General features: G+C 51.5%; 1 protein-coding gene across 3 annotated transcripts in view; it reads left to right on the top strand.

Moving 5' to 3' along the window:
- Window positions 1-8,595: 8,595 nt before the first annotated feature.
- The window catches only part of NR3C1 (nuclear receptor subfamily 3 group C member 1), a 64,754-nt gene continuing 51,497 nt past the window's right edge, over window positions 8,596-21,852 (top strand). Inside the window, exons 1-2 of one of the 3 annotated variants that reach the window (XM_068206257.1) lie at window positions 8,596-8,906; window positions 10,727-11,915. In XM_068206257.1, coding sequence (XP_068062358.1) covers window positions 10,741-11,915 — 1,175 coding nt within the window. In that variant the 5' untranslated portion in view covers window positions 8,596-8,906; window positions 10,727-10,740. Of the gene's footprint in view, window positions 8,907-9,160; window positions 9,438-9,787; window positions 9,973-10,726; window positions 11,916-21,852 lie in introns of those variants that run through there. The other 2 variants (XM_068206258.1, XM_068206259.1) reach the window with 2 other exon arrangements.

Below are 21,852 nucleotides of genomic sequence, written 5' to 3'. Positions count from 1 at the left end.
GGCTGCAGGCATAGCAGAGTTTTGGCAAGGAGACCACGCTGTAAAGCTTTTATTTGCCTTTTGCAGTTGTTTCAGGTCCTGTTGCTTGTTAAACAGTAATGGGAGAAGTCAAACACTGACCTTTGTGTAAGCACAAAAGAGCCTTTTGGGGCACTGTAACAACCCCTGAGGACTCCTGTGGTTCTTTACAAGTCTCGGTAAAAGTTACTGTTCATAGTCTGCTTTTTCCCTCCTCTCTGATGATGACTGAGTTATTTTAAATTAGTATTTATTCGTTTATTAGTAAATATTTCCCAGTCCCATCCATTCATTGGCGAGTATCCTCTGACACTGCTCATTTAAGGTGCAGGTGTCCCTGCCCGTGGCAGGGGGTTGGATCAAAATCACCTTTACTGGCCCTCCCAGCCCAAACCAGTCTGGGATTCCCTAATTCTCCGAACATTTCCTTCGGCTTTCCCAAAAAGAAATGCGTGCTGTGAGCACTCAGAACGCCCTGAGGAGGCCGTGCCCGTGGGTGCAGGTCCACGGTGGGGATGCTGACACACCACAAACCCCCGTGTGATGGCAGACCCTCTCCTGCAGCAAATGATGCAGCAAGGCTCAACGCTGGACTGCTCACAGCACCCGGGGAGCTTCAGCTCCTGAGAGACGTGAGGAACTTTTGTATTAATTCCCAGCGAGTGCCGAGCCTCGAGTTCTCTTCATCGCTGCTAAACCCTATAAATCATCACACCTGCAGGACTTCTGCCATCACGCAGCCCCTTCGGCTGTGACAGCAGGGGTGCGGCTGGCTCTTACCTGCAAATTAACGACGAGTTCCACACCATACCTGAAAAACCAGAGAAGACTTGTTTCACAGGAGAAACATTTTTTTTTTAAGTTTTGCACTGATACAGGAGAGGCCAAACCTGCAGCTTCGTTAGTGCCTCTAAGCCAATTAACCTCGCTCATGTTCTCTTGGGGAGAAGTTTGCAAGCTGAGTAGTTTAAATCCTGACAGCGAGTCTGTGCTTGGGCAAAAGCGCCAGCTCCTCCTCGCTGCTGCAGCTGAGGGTTTCTGTCTGCAGGGTGAGTCAGGCTCTTGCTCCTCTCAGCAGGAATCTCTTGATTTCCTTGTGCTGGCACCCACAGCAGAACTGGGCCGTCATTTCTCTTTGCTGGGGTTTTAATAAAAGGTCAGGTTCGTTTTCTGCTTTCTTGCCCCTTCAAGGCAGCTTTCGTGTCAGACAAATTGAGCTGCCCAGGGAAACAGAGAGAATCCTTTAAAGGGTCAAAAAGTGGTTAAAATGTGGAAGCAAAAAGTGGTAAGAAATAGATAATTTCACAACTAAGTGGAGTCCCACAGAGATCTCTGCCATTCCAAATATTCATACATGACTTGGAAAAGGAGAGGAGGTGGCAGGAAGTGACAAAGATGTCTGCTGAAAAGAAATTATTCAAAGCAGTAAACCCAAAATCTAGCTGTAAAGAGCTGCTGAAGTACCTGACCAGTGTCCGACCTGAGAGTGAACAGGTGATCAAATGCCAGGCTGAATTTATAATGCACAGAAGATTATAATGCACACAAGGAGAAGCAAGAAAAACAAATGAGTGTGTGCCATGACAAGCTGTAAATTAGATATTGCCACTGGAGATATGGAGTTCTTCTGAAATAAACTCCCCTCTGGCTTTCAGAAAAATCCGCTGGAATGTTCAGAACGATGAGGGAAGGGAGAGAAAAGAGCTTTGTGTGACCATGTCTTGTGTACTGTGTGTGCTTCTGGTCGCCCCTCTCAGCGAGCATATCTAGATAGAAAAGCTGTAGAAAAGATCAAGAAATAGGATTAGGGCAAAAGAGCAGCTTTGGAGAGCACACACTCCTGCTTGGCTCCGTGGTGCTGGAGCTGGGGATGAGGCTCCTGTCACTGTGCCTCTGCCCCTGGGGAGCTCTGTGGCACGAGGTGTGACACGGGACACACGTCCCCTCTGCTCCCATGTCCTGGGGAGAGCTGACCCCAGCCCCAGCGAGGGCTGCAGGGGAGAACAGGAGCTGCAGGGGGCTGGCTCCAGGCTATTTCTGAACAAAAAGTGGGAGAGGCCCTGCTCCTTGAAATATTTTAAGTGAGGCTGTTTCTGACAGAGCTGCTGCTTATTTACACTGAAGTGCTTTAGAGCCACTCGCAAGTCTGGGTTTCAATGCTGCTGGCAATGCAGGAACTCTCAGGTGGCAAAATAACCACCTGTTCTGGAGAGCTTTGTGTTACCAGAATGTTTAGGCTGTCTCTAAACTCATCTTTAAATAAGACAAGACAATATGATTTTCTTTTTATTTGTTTTCTCTTTTCAGCACCAATTTCTGTGATGTAAATCTGATGCCAAGCACAATCCCACAGAGGAAATGCCTTGGTAAGTCTTCTGTTTTTTTATAAGAACTCCCAACTAAATCACAGAAAATGCCCGTTTAAATCAGCAGTGCTTTGAAAGTTGTATCCATGTAAATACTGGATACAACAAAACAGAGGGAGTAAAGAGGATGGATCTCAAAGGATAAGGACAATTAAGCACTTTTTCCATAAGGAATTAAAAGATCAAGACCTTGCATCAAATCAATTTCTACCGTATTCCTTTCTTGTTTCCGGAAAAATCATTTTAATTTTTTATGTCCCAGCTCCTTACCTAACTCCCTTTGAATTCTCCCATTTTGGGTATGTGATATTTAGGAAAAGGTTTAAAAATCCTTTCTTCATATGGCACTCATACTGCAAGTCCAAGAGCCCTTCCCCTTGGCCCCTGGGGCTGCCTCACGCTCTAATTTAGGACCCATCCAGGGTACTAAACATGGCAGAGTTTGGAATTACGGTTTCAGTTTGAAGAGGTACTGTATCTCTTGCTGTAAAGGCAAGTGTTTTAAAAGGCACGTGGCATTTCATAAAACACGCTTTTAGTGGTAACATTTTGGTTTTTTTCATACCTTTACTTAGATATTTCACTCCTGAGTCCGAGCTGAAAACTCTGCCAGTGTCACAGCTGAATTTGTTTCATTAGTGAACCCAGCTGCACATAACTCTGCGTTATTGCTGACAAGCCCTGGATTTATAGAACGTGGTTTGAAATCACCAGCGCGGGGAAGTAGGACTTGCTTTAAAACAAAATAGGTGTCAGCCTGCTGCGTGGTGCACTTCTGCAATGGATCTGCCATGGTGGAGTCACGTGGGAATGCAGTTCCAGACTCCCTGGGAATACACAGCTGTGCCCACTCTGGTTCCAGCACTGCCTTGGCAGTGGTGTTAATTTGCCCCCTTGCAGCAGCAGCACCACCACAACATTCCAAAACAAAGAGCTCCCAACACTGCTGTTCATCATTTCTGCTTGCCTGGCTCCTTGCACGTGGCAGTTCATGGAACTGGTGAGCCAGGTCAGGCCTCCGTTGATTCACCTGTCCAGGTAACTTCTCCCTGTCCCCAAGGACAGCTGAGCCAAGGTGGCCCTGGGAGCTGCCCTCGGGTCTCTGTGACACAGGGAGCCCCTACAGCCCCCCTGCCCGTGGAGGGGCTGCCTTGGCAATGCCACAGAGCCCAGACTCCACTCAAATCTGTGTGCCACTGGCTACTGGATTTCAGCAGGCATTGTGCTGCAGGAAAAAATACAGCTGCAATCAAAGGTGGTTCTCTTCTTGCAGGCATCCTGTAATTAGCTCAAGTTTTCTTTTTTTCATAGAGGTCTTGATGCATAAACCAAAGGTTTCCTCTTCCTTGCATGTTGTTGCCAGATGTTTCTGCAAAGCTCCAGAACAACAAAGTTGTTTTTGTGTACTTGCATATGACTTCACCCCATGCCTGTCACAAAGTGCTCCTCCTCCTCATCAATTAACCCAATTAATTCCTCTCCCGTTCTCACCCCCATTTCTGACCACTGCATTTCACTGTCTGTCTGTCCCAGCACCTTGGAGTTTCAGCCCTTTGTCACAGCTCCCACAGGAATGGGTTGAGCTTCAAAGTCCCTTCCAGCCCAGGCCATTCCATGATCCTTTAGGGGAAGGGATTCAGGATGAAGCAGATCAATACATGAAAAGAGGAAGGAGCTGGGAAGGAGAATGTCACAGAGGGAGAACTACAGAGTGATTCATGTAGAAGTGAAAGACCTGGTGGGAAATCAAAGCACAAAATAGACCACAACAGACAAGGGCTACCCTGGGAAATACAGGAAAAAACATGGTAAAAATAGGAAAAATACCAGGAGTCACTAATGCAAGGAGGAGTTAGGAGGGCATGGCCCAGCCCCTCTGTGCCTCACTCTGTGTCTGACCACAGCTAATGGCAAAAGCACACTTGGAGTGAGCTCAGAGCCAGGAGCCTCCCCTGACAAGCACGTGGAGGATGCTGTAATGTCCTGCTGGTGAAGCAGCAGCTCCTGAGCTGTGGGAGCCACAGCTGGGGAACATCCTTATCCCATCCTGGCTTCCCTGCAAAGCTATTGACAGGCTGCAGGCACTGGCTCAGCGACTTTGATGCATGTTCAAGAATTAAGCAGAATTACTCTCAAGCTGATAGGAAACAAAACACAGCTCCTTACAAGGCAATCAAGATCTTCAAAGATTTGGGCTTGGGAAGAGCCTTAGTCACTGGGCATGTCACTGCCCTTTTGGGAGAGAGCAGATTGCAGAGGGAGGAGCAATATAAAACTGTAAAACTACAAAACTCTGCTTTACATGAGCTGTCTGAGGCACAGCTACACAACTGGCATTTCATAGGAAAAGGCAACACAACCCTTACTTTTGGAAGCACTTCCAAGTAGGCTTAAGGACTTTAGGAGGTATAATGTGTGGAGTCCATACAGCCTTCATTCCGTAAGTGCAAACTCTGATCTTTCCCCGAGTGACTCCACACCGAGATGCTTCCTGTGGCACACGTTCTGCACGCTCCCTTCTGTCAGATGTGACAGGATCTGCTTATCTCCAGGTGCCCCCATTGTCTGTGCTGACCCCAGGCAGATTTATGTCAGCCTCTGGCAGCCACAGGAGTTCCCTTCAGATGTTCTTTCTGACCTTTGGAATGCTCCACACAGAGCTCAAAGTGGCTCCTGCTTCCATGAATTGCCTGATCTCCTCAATGAGAGCCATAATGATGTTTAATGATTTAATAATATTCTCCACTTCTATATTTTAAAGCCTATATTTAGTGTTTGTTAAGGTCAAGGCTCATTTTCTCTGCAGTATTATTACATTGTGGTGTAGGAATGTGCAGCCATTTATAGATTTTTGAAATTTGTAGTATGACAATTGGCACCACTCTCCTTGTGGCTCCCCAAAGTTCCTGGGGCTCTGGGCTCCTACCAGCCCTGCACTTACTCGAAAAAAAAAAAAATCACAAGTTTTTTAAAGCCTAACTTACTCCATGCATTTGTATAAACTAGCAAAGATGAGTTGTATTTAACTCTGGCCATCATCACATAACACATTTGAAGTTGTTCTGTACTGGATACACGTTAACATTGTAAAGCACCCAGAAAACACAGCTTATCAGCTTTTACATTACATTTATTCTTACAGTGTAGGAGTGTCCGAGGGGACACTTCTGTCTGAAGGAGAGCGAGGGGAGGTGGTTTGCTGGATGGCTGAGCCCCAGAGGGCTGTGTGACAAAGGTTTGTGCAGCTCCAGGGGAGCCGCGGGCACAGGAGCATCCCCCGGTCGCTGCCCCGCGGGACGCTCCGGGCTCGCCCCGCCCGCGGCGCACCTGGACAAGGGCGAGCCTGTAACATTCTTCTCCCAGTTTTATACAGAGAGGCAGAAAACGTCTGATATTTTTTATCTGCTCCATTCAGTAGGAAAGCTTTTAAAAGGAACGGATCTCAGGGACAGAATCCGGTGCAGACCCGGCGCGGCTGCAGCGCCGGGCGGAGCGCGGCCGGAGCTGCGGGGACACGGCGGGAGTGTCACCAAAAGGGCTGGCACGGAGCGCTGCTGCAGCCAGCGCCGAGGAGAAACGGCCCTCGGCAGAGGGGGACCGCCGTGGCCCGGGCAGAGCCGTCCCGCACACAGCGCCTGCCGCAGCTCCCGCAGGGCGAGCTGGAGCGGGGCGCGCCCGCCGCTCCCAGCGCCGCACTGAGCCCCGGGCTGGATGAGTTCACAGAACCACAGCACGGCTCGCGGTGGAAAGGACCCCAAAGTCACCTCATTCCCACCCCCTGCCATGGCAGGGACAGCTCCCACTGTCCCAGGTGCTCCCAGCCCCGTCCAGCCTGGCCTTGGGCACTGCCAGGGATCCAGGGGAGCCACAGCTGCTCTGGGCACCTGTGCCAGGGCCTGCCCCTCTCCCAGGGTTTAGTAACATTCTGTATAATAATTTAAATCGGGTTCTTTCGGATCAAAGGTGACATTAAGATAAAGAATTATTCATTAGAGAAGGAGTGTCCTCCCCATTACTGCACAAACCCAGCTGTAATTAAACATCTGAACGGGTGTTTATAAACAGATGTTCTCATCTAAATGTCTTAGAAATAAACAGCTTTGTTATTCCAGTTTCCCCAAACTACAGAAGGAGCTACAGCTCTCCTCCAGGCTGATGTTCTCCCATATGTACCCTAGTATTTGAGTTCCCCAAATTGAAGGAGTGAGAGGCGTCCCCAAATGCAGGACATTTTCTGCAACAGAACATTCACACAGCAGTAGTGTAAATTTCCCAGGGGTAGTCCCAGCAGCACTTTAGGATTTCATGCTTTGAGAGACGTCATTGCCTTTATTGAACAACCAGGACCTCTACAACAGCCCTGCACTGGTGACAGAGGTTTCACAGTCTCTGTGAGCACTCTGACTTCTGCTATTCCAGTTCCCTCGCATGGGAAGAAGCGTTTCCTGAGAGCTGTAAATCCATTGCATCATTCAAAATGCACCACAAGACAGTTTTGAGGGCTGCTTTAAACACATCTTTCAAAAATGGGGAAGAGCTATAATTTTTAGAACCATTTTTCATAACTCGTGGGGAAAAAAATAATGTTAATGTACCATTGTGTGCATGTGTTTTGCATTTTAAAAGTAAAACAACAGCTTCCAAAAGTCAATGTGGCCTGAAAAAAACTTATAACTCAAAACAACAAGAGGACATATAATTGTGCTGTAAAATCTCATCATCTTGTCCAACCCTCTCCCAAGGCAGGGTCACCTGGAGGTGACAGAGGAACTCATCCAGGTGGGTTTGGGATGTCTTTAGAGAAGGACACTCCAGCCTCTCCCTGGACAGCTGTTCCAGGGCCTGCCACCCTCCAGGGAAAGGAAGTTCTTCTTTGTGCTGAGGTGGAACTCGTTGTGTTTGAGTTGAGTGCTCCTTGTCCTGTCACTGGCACCACTGAGCAGGGTCTGGCACCATCCTCTGCCAGCCCTTGGAGATGTTTGTGTGGATTGATGGGATCCCCTCCCAGTCTTCCCCAGACTAACCCAGCAAAGCTCCCACAGTCCCTCTTCCATGAGAAAGATGCTCCAGGCCCCTCAACATCTTCGTGGCCTTCGCTGGACCCTCTCCAGTAGCTTCTTGTCTTGCCAGAAGGTCTGTCCTGCCCTGCCCTGTCCACTCTGCCCAGCCTTGTCCACTCTGCCCAGCCCTGTCCACTCTGCCCTGCCCAGCCCGCTCTGTTCAGCCCTGCCCGCTCTGCCCTGTCCGCTCTGCCCTGTCCGCTCTGCCCTGCCCTGCCCGCTCTGCCCTGTCCGCTCTGTTCAGCCCTGTCCGCTCTGTTCAGCCCTGCCCGCTCTGCCCTGCCCGCTCTGCCCTGTCCGCTCTGCCGTGCCCAGCCCGCTCTGCTCTGCCCTGTCCGCTCTGTCCGCTCTGCCGTGCCCAGCCCGCTCTGCCGTGCCCAGCCCGCTCTGCCCTGCCCAGCCCGCTCTGCCCTGCCCGCTCTGCCCTGTCCGCTCTGCCCTGCCCGCTCTGCCGTGCCCAGCCCGCTCTGTTCAGCCCTGTCCGCTCTGCCGTGCCCAGCCCGCTCTGCTCTGCCCGCTCTGCCCTGTCCGCTCTGCCCTGTCCGCTCTGCTCTGCCCGCTCTGCCCTGCCCGCTCTGCCGTGCCCAGCCCGCTCTGCCCAGCCCTGCCCGCTCTGCCCTGCCCGCTCTGCCGTGCCCAGCCCGCTCTGCCCAGCCCGCTCTGCCCAGCCCGCTCTGCCGTGCCCAGCCCGCTCTGCCCTGTCCGCTCTGCTCTGCCCGCTCTGCCCTGCCCGCTCTGCCGTGCCCAGCCCGCTCTGCCGTGCCCAGCCCGCTCTGCCCTGCCCGCTCTGCCCTGCCCGCTCTGCCCTGCCCAGCCCGCTCTGCCCGCTCTGCCGTGCCCGCTGGAGCCCGGCCCGGCTGCACTTTCCCGTCTCGGCCAACAGGTCGCACCGTTCCCCCTCGGCTGGGGCTGCCCCCGGAGCCGGGCGGCGGCGGCGGCGGGGCCGGAGCCGGGCTGGGCACGGCGCGGCAGAGCCGAGGCGAGGCGAGCCGGGGCGCGGAGCAGCTCCGGCCGTGGCCGCCCCTCGCCGAGCCGGCTGTCTCCACTCCCTCTCCACGTCGGGGAGGCGGAGGGAGGGAGGGAGAGAGGGAGGGGACGGGGAGGAGGCGGCCGCCGCCGTCCTCCATTTTGTGGCGGGGGCAGAACCGCCGAGCGCGGCGCTGCCCGGCGGAGGGACGGGGCGGGGAGCGCGGGGGGGCGAGGTCCGCGGGGGCAATTAGCGCTAATTAACGGAGGGGGCGCCGCGGCGGCGGCGGGCGGGGACGGGTCGGGGTCTGGGGCCCGCGGGAGGAGCAGCGGCAGCGGCCGGAGCAGCGTCGGCGGCGGCGGGGGGAGCGGTGCTGCTGCCGCCGCCGCGGCCCCGAGGGGCGGCTGTTGACCCCCCCAGCCGGCTGCCGGCCCCGCCGCGGGGCGCCATGGCCGTGGGCGGCTGAAGGAGCCCCAGCGCCCTCCCCCGGACGAGGTAAGGGCGGCGGGGGTCCCGCGGGGGCTGCGCTTGCCCCCGGGGAACTTGCCGAGGGGGGTGCGGCGGTCCCCGCAGGAATGCCCGGGGCGGCGGGAGCCGAGCCCAGCCGCCCCCGGAGGAGCCCGGGGCGGGGCGGCAGCGGGGCGGCCCCGGCGGGGCGCGGGGACCCCCGGGCCGGGCCCCCGGTGTCCGTGTCCCGGGGGAGCGGGGGGCGCGGGCGGGGAGCGCGGCCGAGCCCCGCGCGGGGCTGGTTCTGCAGAAGTGGGTGTGCCAGGAGACGGCTCAACAGGTCCCGACACATTTCTCTGAAAACTGTACTTTGCAAAGGCGATTTTACTGCAATCCGGCGGTTTTAAGTGTTTGCAGCGTTTTCCGCCCTTGGGCAGACGCTCGCAGCTGATTTTTGACACGTTTCCTACGCTGGGTGATTCGCTGCCTTGTTTTTTTTGGGCGTTGGGGGAATTGTCAAATGAAATAACTACCTTTTCCCTGCCCTTCACGGTAAAAGGGAAGAAGGCAGCGCTGGAGGTATTCTTGTGCTTTCTGTATTCTTTCCGGTCGCTGCTGGGTGTCCACCTCCAGCAGTTCGGGGTGCCCCGCTCCCGCTCCGGGCCGGGCTGCGGTCCCTGGGGCTCCGCTCCCCGGGCGGCGCGGACGGGACCCCCGGAGCCCCGCTGCCGAAAGCTCCTGGCGCTGACCGCTCCCGCCCGGGACCAGCTCGCCCGGGCCACCTTAAGGTTTTACACGTGGGGCCTTTTTGCCGCTCGCAGCCTTAACTTTGCGCACAGAAATAGCGGCGGGGCCGGGGCTGCGGGAGCCGCGCGGTGAGCCCGGCTGCGGGCTGTGCCGGTGTCCCCGTGCCGGGCACACGGGAGGGGACAGGCTGGCAGTGCCCCCCGGACTGCGGCAGTGCGGGCTGGGCGCTGCCGGGGGAAGGCCGGACACCGTGTCGGAAGTTTGCCGAAGAATTTACAGTGTTTCTCCAAATATTTATGCTCTCCGCTGGGAAAAAAAAAAAAAAAAAAAAAACACGTAGCAAATACAAACATCTGAAACTTACGAGGTTTGTTTTCAGTGTTGGGTGTGTTTGGAGAGTAACCGTGAACGGGTAGAGTGCTGGAAGCTGATAAAAATCCTGCTTTATTTTTAGCTAGGTGTTATTTATAAATTTGAGATGTATTTAAAGAGTTATGCGGAGTTTACTGCGAGGTGGGCAGGTTGCATTTTAAGACTGAACCCGTGCAAAGGTGGCAAACGCTGTGTTTTGTGGTGGGGAGGTCAAGTCCTGGGGAATGCCAAGCCATGGAGGTGCTGCCTCTGGGAGCTCCGACCTGCTCTGCAAGAGGAGTGCTTACTGGGAAAGGTGGCAAATGTCCTTTTCCCCTGCTTAAGGTGTAGTTAAATATCAGGGAAATTTACCTGGCAAAATGTGTGAACTGGGTCCTTTAGCAGTTCTTACAGTTTCTTGGTGCAGGGATCGGTGACAGAGCTGGAGAGTGTGCACACAGATGTCACGTGCTGTAGCTTGATTCTGAGTTGTGTGCAGGCAGACTTACTCCTTCATCCAGGTTTAATAAAGCTTTAAAATACATAGTTCCTCCTCACTAGACAGAAACCAAAACCTAAAACCCCCTGAAAACAAGCGCAGTGTGTCTGAGAGATGTGCACGTGCCAGCCCAGAGTGTGGTGTGCCGTGCCTTCGCTCTCACAACAGCAGAGCCAGGTTAGCCTGGCGAAGGATTTAGACTTTTTATTTTAAAGCTGTTACTAATGTGTCTTTGCTGTGCTGACTTTGACTGCTTCTCATCTTTTTATAGTTAATGGTAAAGTAATGGATTCCAAAGAACTGCTTAACCCGTTGGATCAAGATGAAACCAGGAAAAATGCACTCATCAGTACCAAAGGAGGGATCGTGATGGACTTCCATCCACCCTTCAGGGGTGGAGCTACTGTCCAAGCCCCTGTGTCTACTTCTCCTCTCCCTGCATCTTCTCAGTCGGATTCCAGTCAGCAACCTGCTTTGGCTGACTTTCCAAAAGGATTAGGAAACAATGTGCCTCAGCCAGACCTTTCCAAGGCAGTGTCGCTCTCGATGGGACTGTACATGGGTGAAACAGACACAAAAGTGATGGGAAACGACCTTGGATTTTCGCACCAGGGCCAAATCGGCATCTCTTCTGGAGAAACGGACTTCAGGCTCCTGGAGGAAAGTATTGCGAGCTTGAACAAGTCCTCGAGCCTGGCCGAGGACGCGAAGGGAACCGCGTCTTCTGAGGTGCCGCTCGAGCCGGATTTCCCAGGCATGGCCGGGCGCAGCGTCCCCGTGGAGTCGGGAGCTGCAGTCCAAAGCCAGGTGAGCTCAAATGGTGGCAACCTGAAGTTGTTCTCTGAAGACCAAAGCACCCTGGATATCCTCCAGGATTTGGAATTGCCGCCGGTGTCGCCGGGCAAGGAGCCCAACGGGAGCCCGTGGCGGCTGGACCCGTTGCTCGATGACGGTGGCTTGCTCTCCCCCATATCCGCGGACGACGCCTTTCTCCTGGAAGGAAGTCTCGGCGAAGACTGCAAGCCTCCTCTTTTATCTGACACTAAACCTAAAATTAATGACCGTGGTGACCTTTTACCCAGTTCCAAAATGCCAATGCCTCAAGTGAAAACAGAAAAGGAAGACTTCATTGAACTGTGTACTCCCGGCATCAAGCAGGAAAACGTGGGCCCGCTGTACTGCCAGGCCAGCTTCTCCGGGCCGAACCTGCTGGGTACGAAAGTCTCGGCCATCTCCATCCACGGTGTCAGCACCTCTGGGGGACAGATGTACCACTATGATTTAAATACTGCGTCGCTCTCTCAGCAGCAGGATCAGAAACCAATTTTTAATATCATTCCATCTCTTCCTGCCGGGTCAGAAAATTGGAATAGGTGCCAGGGATCGGGGGACGAAGCATTGGCTCCGCTGGGAACGCTCAACCTCTCTGGCAGACCTGCTTTCTCTAATGGCTATTCAAGGTAATTAGTTTGTGTTGCTCTTTATTAAAATGCTTCAAGTGTGTTTAGCACAACTCCATGCGTGCTGGTTTGTTGCTTGGGCTTTTTTTCCTTTTTTTTTTCTTTTTCCATTTGGTATGTGTGGCTGATCAGACATCACTGGGGAGTGTTTATCCCACAGTACAACATCAGCTTTAAGCAACTACTCAATTATTGGTATTAAAGGGAAGAAAACTGGAGGGAAGCTGGCGTGCTCTAAGAAGTAAATAAATAAAAATAAAACGTCCAAGATGCAGCCTAGAGGAAAAATCGAGTATGTGGTAGCAGGATCCATACACAGGCAGTATGGAAGGAAGTATTTAAATGTATACAAAAGCTCCTTCGTTCCCAGGGGTTAGAGGATCAATCACTGTGGGCTTTTTTTTTTCCTTCCTAGCATTACTTAAATGTTATGCACAAAAATAACTTGGTTGCTGGGTAAATTTCTAGAATTACGTTTAAGCTGAACTCGAGTTTTCGCTGTGCTCGGTATCGCATTTACCTTACATGGACAAAGAAAATTCCGAGTGGGAAATGCTCAGCAGCTTGTTCAATAACTGCCTTTAAGGAGATAAGAGTATTTGCAGTCAGACTTAAACGTACCTGGAATTTAACTCCAAGTAGAACGGCAGGAGGGCTGCTGGGAGGGGGTGTGGGCAGCTGGTTCCTACCTGTGGCCAGTGCCTTGGTGGTTGTGTTTCCTGGAGTGATGCAGAGGTGCAGGTGTTGCAGGGAAGCGCTGCTGGAGGAGCAGCGTGGCTGGGGCAGCTCTGGGGCAGCTCTGGGACAGGGGTGCTCGGCTGTGCCACCGGAGCAGTTCTGGTTCCAGGGGAACGCCCAGCTCTGTGTCTCCCTCAGCTGCTCTGTGTTCAACAGCTCCTTGCAGGAGCAGCCTTCCCGGAGGAGGATTTGTGGAATCTGTTAGAAAATGGCCCTGCAAGTGCCTCTACAGAAACCCGGCATTTGTAGGCTTTTAATGAAGGATCTGGTTTTACATTCTGGGTTTTATTGCTCTGCTGACAATTGGATCCCCAGGGTGTTCCCACCAGTCCCGGGGCTCTCCCTGCACAATATTTGCTCCATTTTCCCATGGCTGGAATGAAGTGTGCGAGGATTCCTTCTTTGTTTCAGTTAGACAGCTTTTAGCTTGCTTTCCTTCTCAATTTCTTTCATAGATTTTGATTTCTGTTCTAAATGTTTGTTGGTTTGTTGTTTTTTTTTTTTTGAAGTGTTTAAAGCAATTTGTAATGTAAGTGATCCCAAAAAGAAAATCAAAATCTGTGGCTAGACTCCACCTTGATACGTGAACATTGAGCGTGTCTTACCATTTATTTCAACAGACTGGATTGTGCTAACCTTTTGCATAATTAGTCCAGCTCTGTGTTGTGTTCAGTTTGTTTCGTGGGGTTTTTTTTGGGAGTTTATTTCCTCTGTTCTTACTGTATCTTTAATGATAATCATAAACTTGGTGTCAAAGCAAGAGATGTTTCTGCACTGGCGAGGAGGCTTTCAGGGACAGTTGAAACAAGCAGATTCCCCCAGGTAATGCCAGTGTCGCTTTTGAGGGTAATTCCGAGGAGGTGCTGCCCGGGCTGCGCAGGCAGAGCTGTGTCGGGGTGGGCAGCAGATGTGTGCCCGGCCCCGCGGAGCTCAGGCACCGGCGGCGAGTCCTGTGTGTGATCCTGGAGGGATGGGAGCTCCTCTGGGCTGTGAACGTGGCAGAGCTGCTCCTGGAGGGAAGGGGCAGGTAGGGGGAGATGGTTTGGGCTGTCTGGAGCAGTTTGGGGCAGGGCTGGCAGTGCCCGGGCCGGCGCAGGGACCGTCCCGGAGCATCCCGGCACCAGCTGCCTCCTCCACTGCCCAGGGTTATCCACGCTGGGGCTTCAGCACTGACGTTCTTGCTTCCTGCAAGGTCATCTTACATTTTATTGCTTCCTTTTTGCTGTAAGATAATGGATTTTTTTTTTCTTTATGGAATGTGTAAAGAATTTCGAGGTGGCTCCTAGTAGAGCTTTGCATAAAAATGCATTATTCACAACTTTGTGGAAGCTGTTCTTGCTTCCCAAGGATTTTTATACACTCCAGCTACAAAATCCAGTTCTAAAAACAGCATTGTTTGGGTTTGCTTTATTATTTTTACTCTATAACATTCAGGCAAGTCCATCTTCCTTTTACAGTGTTTGCGGTATTAATGAACCCCGGGTTTGAAGCAGGAGTTTTTTTTTCTTCTTGAACCTTGCCAGAAATATTTGGTCTAAACTGGGTTAGTTTAAGGTGATGTATTGTGGATTTGTTTGTTTTTCTTGCAGAAGACTTAACAAAATTGGCATTTGTTTTAGAAACAAAGGAAGGACTCTCTTGCCAGGTTCCCGTGGTCTGGTTTTTTTTAGGTACTAAATGTGAGAGGTGGAGGCTGGGATTTTGAGAAGCTTCAGTTTCCAGGAGGAAATACTCTTTGGTGTTTGTAGAATTATTTGTCTACTAATAACATATTAATTGTAGACTGAACATAGGGGAAGAAAAGCTGCAGTTCAGCCCTGGTGTTCAGGTTGTATTTCATCTGCCTGTTTAATGGGAAACCTGGAATGTCCCTTTCTGTCCACTCAGGCTGGAATTGATGTCATGCCATTTCTGAGGGGTTTTGCTCCTCCAGGTAGCCCAGCATGCTGGCTTTAATGAGACGAGTGATAATCAGGCCCAAGAAAACCAATCAATTTGCAGTGAACTGCAGCAGGGATCCGGAAGCTAACAAGCAGAACGCAAACTTCAGGAGTTTGATTAATGGGAATGAATTGGCAATAATCAATAAGCTGCTGTCTGTGGAAGAGCCAGCCTGTGCTTGTGCTGAGCTGCTGAAGCACTGAGCTGCAGCTCCTCAGACTCCAGACCTGAGCAGCGGGGAGGCTCAGGACGGCTTCGTCTGGGATCTCTCGGGTCTCCCCTCGGAGCGAGTGCGGTCCGTGAAGAAGGTGGACAGAGTGAAAGGGAGGAAAAAGTAGGCTTACAGACATTTTACCTTAGATTGTCCTCAATGGCAGCGAGACAGCAGCTGGAAGAGGAGCAGATCGCGCTGCAGTGCTTCCCTGAAGGGCTGGAGGGTTGCTGGCGTCTGTCTCCGATGGGATGTTGCTGTGATTTACTGCACAAACCCAGGGAAAACCGTTCCATTTCAAGGAAATGCTTTTAGCAACGCACACTCGTGGGGCCTTTGTGTGGTATATACATTAAATCCTTTGCTCAGCTCCTATTGCTCTGACTTCCTGGAGATGTGGCTTGTTGTGGGGGGAGCGAAGGATGCCAAGAACCAGCCCAGCAATGCAGGGTTTGCTCCCACAGCCAGAATTCACAGAAACTGGGCCCCACTGGCACTGTTATGGCTTCTCTTATTACAGTTGAAATCATTCCTAGTACTTAAGCTTGTGGGGGATAAGGATCATTAAGGAAGTTTAAGAAAGGGCAAGAGCTGAGAGAAGCCATTAAAGAGGAGGAGAGTCTGGAAGGAGGAAGAGTTTCGCTGGTCGGTCCCAGTCCAAAGCCTTGCTTCCAAAATTTTACCCTTCTGCCCTTCTACCCTTGACTCTTTAGCTGGGATTCTTGATGGGCTCAGGTGCTGTGAGAAGGAAGGGGAAGAAAGGGATCGTTTGCCAGCAGTGGTAAAGGTCAGTTGTCCGTTTGTCTTGCCGCTTTGTTTCCCTCGGCTGCTGGCCAAGGCCGGTGGCTTGGCAGGGCTGGATGCAGTGCTTTCAGTGCTGCCTGACTCAGCAGAGTAAAATGTATGGGACATCCGCAATCGGGGCTTTTTTAATCATTCTGTATTGATATAAAAGCCAGGCCTGGTGTTTGGAGTGCTCAGGGTTCCAGTCGTCTGTGTTGTGATTTAACAACACAGCTTAATGTAATACTGTACTCGGGGCTTTGACTCTGGAAGTACATGGCAAAAAACCCCGTTGTTCTGGCAGAAAGGGGTGAATCAGGAATGTCCTGCAGAACGTGCTCTGAGGTGCTGTGAAAAGGTAACTGGATAAATGAGAGGTCATGCAAGATGTAATCCACTTTTCCCAGTTTTGGCTGATCCTTCCATCGAGTTCATAGCCAAGGAGGTTGCTGCAAGTCCAGTCCAAATGGTTACCTTCTGCAAATTTATTTCCCCCGACAATGATCTCCATGTTAAACTTAATTCTGGCTTATAAAACAGCCTTATTTTTGTTGTCCATACATTTTTTTTTTAATTAATCTCCATGGTTAAACCCCTTGTACTCTCCTGCTGCCAGTGAAGGCAAAGCTGTGGTTGAATGAGTCCTACTCACGAATCTTCCCAGAAATGTGAAATACAGGTATTATCCAACTCCTACACTGTGTGTTTACCATGCTAAAGATGACTTTTACAGTAGGAGCAATTTATCTGGGGGAAGCAAATTTCCCCTCTTCCTTTGATTATTGCTGCTCATTCTGGAAGTGAACAAGTGGTGCATATTCTGTGTATATGTAACTGCAGACTGGAATTATTTCTGCACTTTAAAAGGTTCCCAAGTCCTCTTTGGATTTGCATTCATTTTTGGGGTAGCTGGAGCCAACCCGAGTTGCTGCTGCAGTGTCATGTATGCACTCTGCAAACAGTCCCCATGGCATCAGTCTGGAGGAAAACGACATCCCAATAAAATCCTCTTTTCAGTCCAAGTTACGGGCAATGGGAAAAGCTTTGTAGAGCTGTGGTTACAATTACCTTGGGTTTGTGCTGTTAAAATAACTGAGTGTCACCTCTGGTGTAGGGAAATGAACTTGGAAATGCCTTTGTAAAGTGATCAGCTTGGAACTCAGGAGCACAGAACAAGTGTGTGTGCAACAAGGTGGTTTCTGGGCAGAACACTGGGATGTGCTGAGTGCTGTGCACCAGACCCAGGGAGTTTGGGTTAAGCTCTCTTTGGTTTCCCAGCCTTTGTCTCCCGGAGTCCTAAGTATACACAGATTTTAATCTATTTACTGAAGAATTAATGTGTGGCACTGTTGCATGTACAGATGATTGTTCTCATCCCAGGGATTTTCCGGCTGATTCACTTAGTGTGAGATCCGTTGATAACCATTTGTAACAGCCACTGTAGTGGGAGATCCACTGATGCCCTTCTGTAACACAGCCTTTGCCTAAACGGCCGAGGCCCTAGCAGAGCAGGAGTTAATCCTGTTCTCAGTGCTGGGTTCTGGAAATACTGGTCAGATGCTGTCAGTGGATGGCCTCGTCCCCCTGGGACAGGAGTGAACCAGTACAGCTGGAATAGATGACACACGCAAAAAAAGAATAATTTCATCTCATTGTCTTGGCTCTGACTCCAGAGCAGCTCTTTTGGGCTATCTGTGGGAAAAAAACAAAACACGCAGTCGATGGTTTGTTTGCCCCTTTGTGAGGGTGTGACCGGTTGTGGCTGTGGCATTGCTGGTCACCTGCAGAGGGACGTCAGCAGAGGGTCACCTGCACGGAGCGAGCTCCATCCGTGGCTTGGAGCACTTGGTACCCCAGACTTGAGGGGCAGCTGGAAGGCTCTGGCCATGCAGCTCTTGCTGCCTGTGGGCAGGAGAAGCAGCAGGTGTGGATTGTCCCCATGTGTAACCAGTCCAGCACCCAGGTCCTCACTGGGCTGTGAGTAACTCTGTCCCCAGAAGTGCAGGGTTGGGCTGGGAGGACAATCCAGCACAATTACTGTGCCTCTCCTGGGGGTTTTCCTCCTTACCTCATCTTTACTCCAAAGAAGGTGTTGTGCCTGTGCCTCCCATATCCTGGCCTGACTCAGCTCCCACAGACCTCTGCCATAATGTTTCCTGCTGGGATTCCATCCCTGCATGGAGCAGTGTCTCCCTGTGCTCAAGCCATGCCTGTATTGCTTGAAATAGAGCTATAGAACACCCTGACAGAGGATTTTCCTCCCTCTGCCGTGGGCTGGCCCGCTGGCTGTGTCACCTCCGTGTCCCAGAGGTGTCTGGCAGGAGCAGGAGGAGCAGCTGCAGCTCCTCTGGCTCAGGGAGCCGTAAGCCTGGAGCTGCTTTGGAATGCAGGGGATGGAGATGAGGTCGGGTTTTCTCACTGCTCGTGTGTGGAAAGCGAGTTTGGACTCCAGGACATGGTGTTACTTACCCAGGATATCATGTAGAGTTCTATAATCCTGGTGTCTTAAATCAATAATCACCACAATTGTCTGGATTTCTGGAGGAAATTGTGCTCTTCAGAAGTCGTCTTGACATTGTGTGTGGAGAGTGTTTCTGTACCAGCCCACTGCCTTTTTAATCCAGCCAGTGCCAGTGGGTCACCATTAAACCTCCAGGTTCCAGCTCTACCTGTGGAGCAACCAGCCCATGCTAAATCTTCCTAGAAAATGACAATCCTGATGTATTTTGGAAATTAATATCCCACAGACTTCCAATACTTGGCTGTGGGGATGCAATATCATACACAACTTCCCCTTTTTGACTAAATATCTTGGGTTTTGTGACGTTGGAAATGCAAAGGTACTGTTGGGGAAGGAATTCTAAAATAATGATCATGTCTTTCTTGAATTCAGTTCACTGCTACTGTAATTTAGTAGAGAAAACTAGTTTCATATTGGATTTTACAGTAATACATTCTTCATACTATTTGTAATATGTTTGTACAGTTACTGTGTGTCAGAAAGCAGCTGGAGATCATCAAATTTCTGCACCACGGTCACACAAGATTTAATATGAAGCTTGTGAGCAGCAGGGCGCCATTTACTCTTGTGTTGCTTTATTCAGATACTTCTTATTTCTCGTTGCTTTTATTTGTGTAGCTGAGTTTAAAGTTAGCAAGTATTGCTCAAGATGGGACTTTTTAGAAGGAAATGAGGGCACAAATGAGTAGTTTGCCTCAAAATACTACTTGAGAAACTCAGAAATGTGCTGTAGAGTCAAGGAGGAGCAAATCATGAAGTATCATTGAAGTCTGTCATCTATTCTAGAAGCAAATAATGGAAGTGATTTCATAGCTTCCTGGCTTGGTTTTCTTTTTTCCAAGAAACCTGGAAAAGGTCCTGTCATTGTCCCTACCCAGAAGATCCCTTGTGGTGAACTTCTGGGTGCAGCAGGGACTTCAGTGTTTTCTTATAAGAAACTTTGCAGGGGTGATTTGGGGGGGGGTTGGTGCGTGTTCCTGTCCCTGAATGATGAATCCCTGTTCCTGCTGGCAGTTCTCATGGAGAAGAGGGGCTGGAAGGTGGGTGACCTCTTTGCTCACAAGTGGGCAGCGGCTTGGCTGCGTCTCACTGGTGAGAGGGATGTGACAACAGCACATCTGGGGTTAGAAATTCGGTGACGTTTTTACAAAGTGAGGTTCTGCCCTCAGATGAGAATCCTCCAGGTGTTGCACGGCTCCTTTCCAGCTGTGTGAGTTGGGTATGACAGGGGAGGGCTGCCGTGGGTCTCTTCCTTCCCAGCTGACAGTGGGAAGGACACGGCTTTGCGTGGCGCGTGTGCGCCTGGCCTTGCTTTGGGCTTCAGCCTGCGAGGTGTCCCCTTGCCTTCCCTGTCCTTCCAGGCTGCTTTGAGAGCACCTCTGCGGGGTTTGGGGCTCTCGGGGATGTTTATTGCCAAGCTCCAGCAGGGCCGCTCTGCCCTGAGCCAGGAGTCTGGAATGGGTGACAGAACGAGCAGCTGACACGGGTGATTTTCGCCGTCAGGGCTGGAGAACCTGCTCAAGGTGTGCTGGTGTGTAGGGATGCAGTACCAGGGCCTGGGAGGGCTCGGCGTGGCCGGGGAGCCGTGCCAGGGCCCTGCTGCCACAGCGTGTCCGACACCGCGGTGCCACCGGCTGGGCTGGGGCACGGCCGGGACAGCGGGGGGCTGGGGGCTTTGGGGGGCTGGGCTGGGGGAGCTGGGGACCCTCTGGGGGGCTGGGGAGGGCAGGGGGAGCTGGGGAGCCTCTGGGGTACCTGGGGTGGGCAGGGGGAGCTGGGGACCCTCTGGGGGGCTGGGGAGGGCAGGGGGACCTGGGGAGCCTCTGGGGTACCTGGGGAGGGCAGGGGGACCTGGGGAGCTCTTGGGGGGCTGGGGAGGGCAGGGGGACCTGGGGAGCCTCTGGGGTACCTGGGGTGGGCAGGGGGAGCTGGGGAGCTCTTGGGGGGCTGGGGAGGGCAGGGGGAGCTGCAGGAGCCTCTGGGGTACCTGGGGAGGGCAGGGGGAGCTGGGGAGCTCTTGGGGGGCTGGGGAGGGCAGGGGGAGCTGCAGGAGCCTCTGGGGTACCTGGGGTGGGCAGGGGGTCCTGGGGAGCCTCTCGGGGTTTGGGTGGGCAGGGGGAGCTGGGTTGGGCTGGGCTCGGGGGGCTGTGCTGAGCTTGTCGCTGGTCCCCGCGGTCGCTGGTCCCCGCGGTCGCTGGTCCCCGCGGTCGCTGGTCCCCGCGGTCGCTCGTCCCAGCTGCGGTGTGGCTGTGCAGGAGGGGCCGTGTTCCGATGGATGCACTGCCAGGAAAGGGCAGGGGGATCTCCCCCATCGCTTAAAAATGGGGTGTGGGGGGGTGAGTACAGCTGTAATGTAATAACTCGACATTTTAGTTGTGATTTCGGTAGCTTCTCAGCTGGTCAGATGCTGTGAATTCAGAATGATGTGTTTTAAACTAACACACCTATCCACAGGCACGCTCTCCGTTGCTGTGTACCCATATATTTTTTTCCTCTTGCTCAGTTTTTTCCCTCCCCTAAGAGTTTCTGTTACCTTTCTGAAGCAATAACTTCCTAAAGCCATCAGCAAGGTTTTGAATTAATCCATGCTGAAAACGTGCACGTTCTGCATGCACATGTGTGGATTTGTTGTGCAAGAATGCAGTTCAGGCTTGTTAACTTCAAAAACAAAAACCAAAACTAAATAAAGAAAAGAACTGGCAGACTTGATAGTTTCATGTGGATTTCAGTTTGCATGTCGATTTCAGTTTCCTACTACCCGGCTGTTGTTTTCCCTCTTGTGCTTTTTTTCTGTGGGTTACTTTTGCTGCCAGGGCCTTTGATGATTTCTTTTGCCTGTTGAATTTCTGTTAATCTTGTGTTCCATATGAATTGCTCCCAAATCAATTGTGCTGTCCCCGTATGAGGGTGATGTAGGTATAATAAGACATTTTTTTCTGCATTTCGGCTCTCTTAAAACATGGACTAGATTAGAACATAAGGCAGTATGAGAAAAACAGTTGTATCTGAAAACAGACTTTTAAAACAGCTTTAACAATTAGAAATCTTAAACTTCGTGTGCAGAATAGTTTTTGGATGCTGAAGATGTATGGAATTGAATTTCACTTCACACCGTAATTTTAGTAAGATAATACATGTTTATCACCTGTTTACTGGGACAATGGCATAGTGGGGGATGTACTGCCTGTTGGTAAGGATTGGCAGTGACCCCAGTGATGGCATTGGAGTGGCCTTTGGAGTTCCCCAGACCTGGCTTTTATTAAAAAGTCATTTCCAAACAGAATCATTTTGGTTGGAAAAGCCCTCCTGGACCACTGAGTCCAAGCTGTGCCCAGACCCCTTGTCACCAGCCCAGAGCACTGAGTGCCACGTTCAGGTTGTTTTCAGTACCTTACTGGGATTTCCAGACATGAATTAAAATTAGTTTGTAGGGAATGCTCTTACATCTTTGCCTTTTGATTAAAAAATTATGTAATCCCATTTGGGGGAAAAGGAAGACTCGTAATGCTTTTGGGGTTGTTTGCTTTGACCAAACAATCCTGCTAAGCTGCAGGTTTAAAAGAAAACTGAAGGTTAAATTTATGCTCTTGTTTGAAGCAGCACGAAGTGTAGCTGTGATCCTGGATCACAGATAGGCTCTCCCAGCTGGACTAGCACTGCTGCTTTAATCCATATTTCAGCAAAGGCTTCTCTGACCTACTTTGTCCTAGCCCAGCCCAGGCTTTTGAGAGGTCCCTTGGCCA

The sequence above is a fragment of the Anomalospiza imberbis genome, chromosome 15, assembly GCF_031753505.1.
Source record: "Anomalospiza imberbis isolate Cuckoo-Finch-1a 21T00152 chromosome 15, ASM3175350v1, whole genome shotgun sequence".
NCBI lineage: Eukaryota > Metazoa > Chordata > Aves > Passeriformes > Viduidae > Anomalospiza > Anomalospiza imberbis.
The sequence above is the reverse complement of the archived record's forward strand: the minus strand, read 5'-3'. Positions and strand labels throughout refer to the sequence as shown.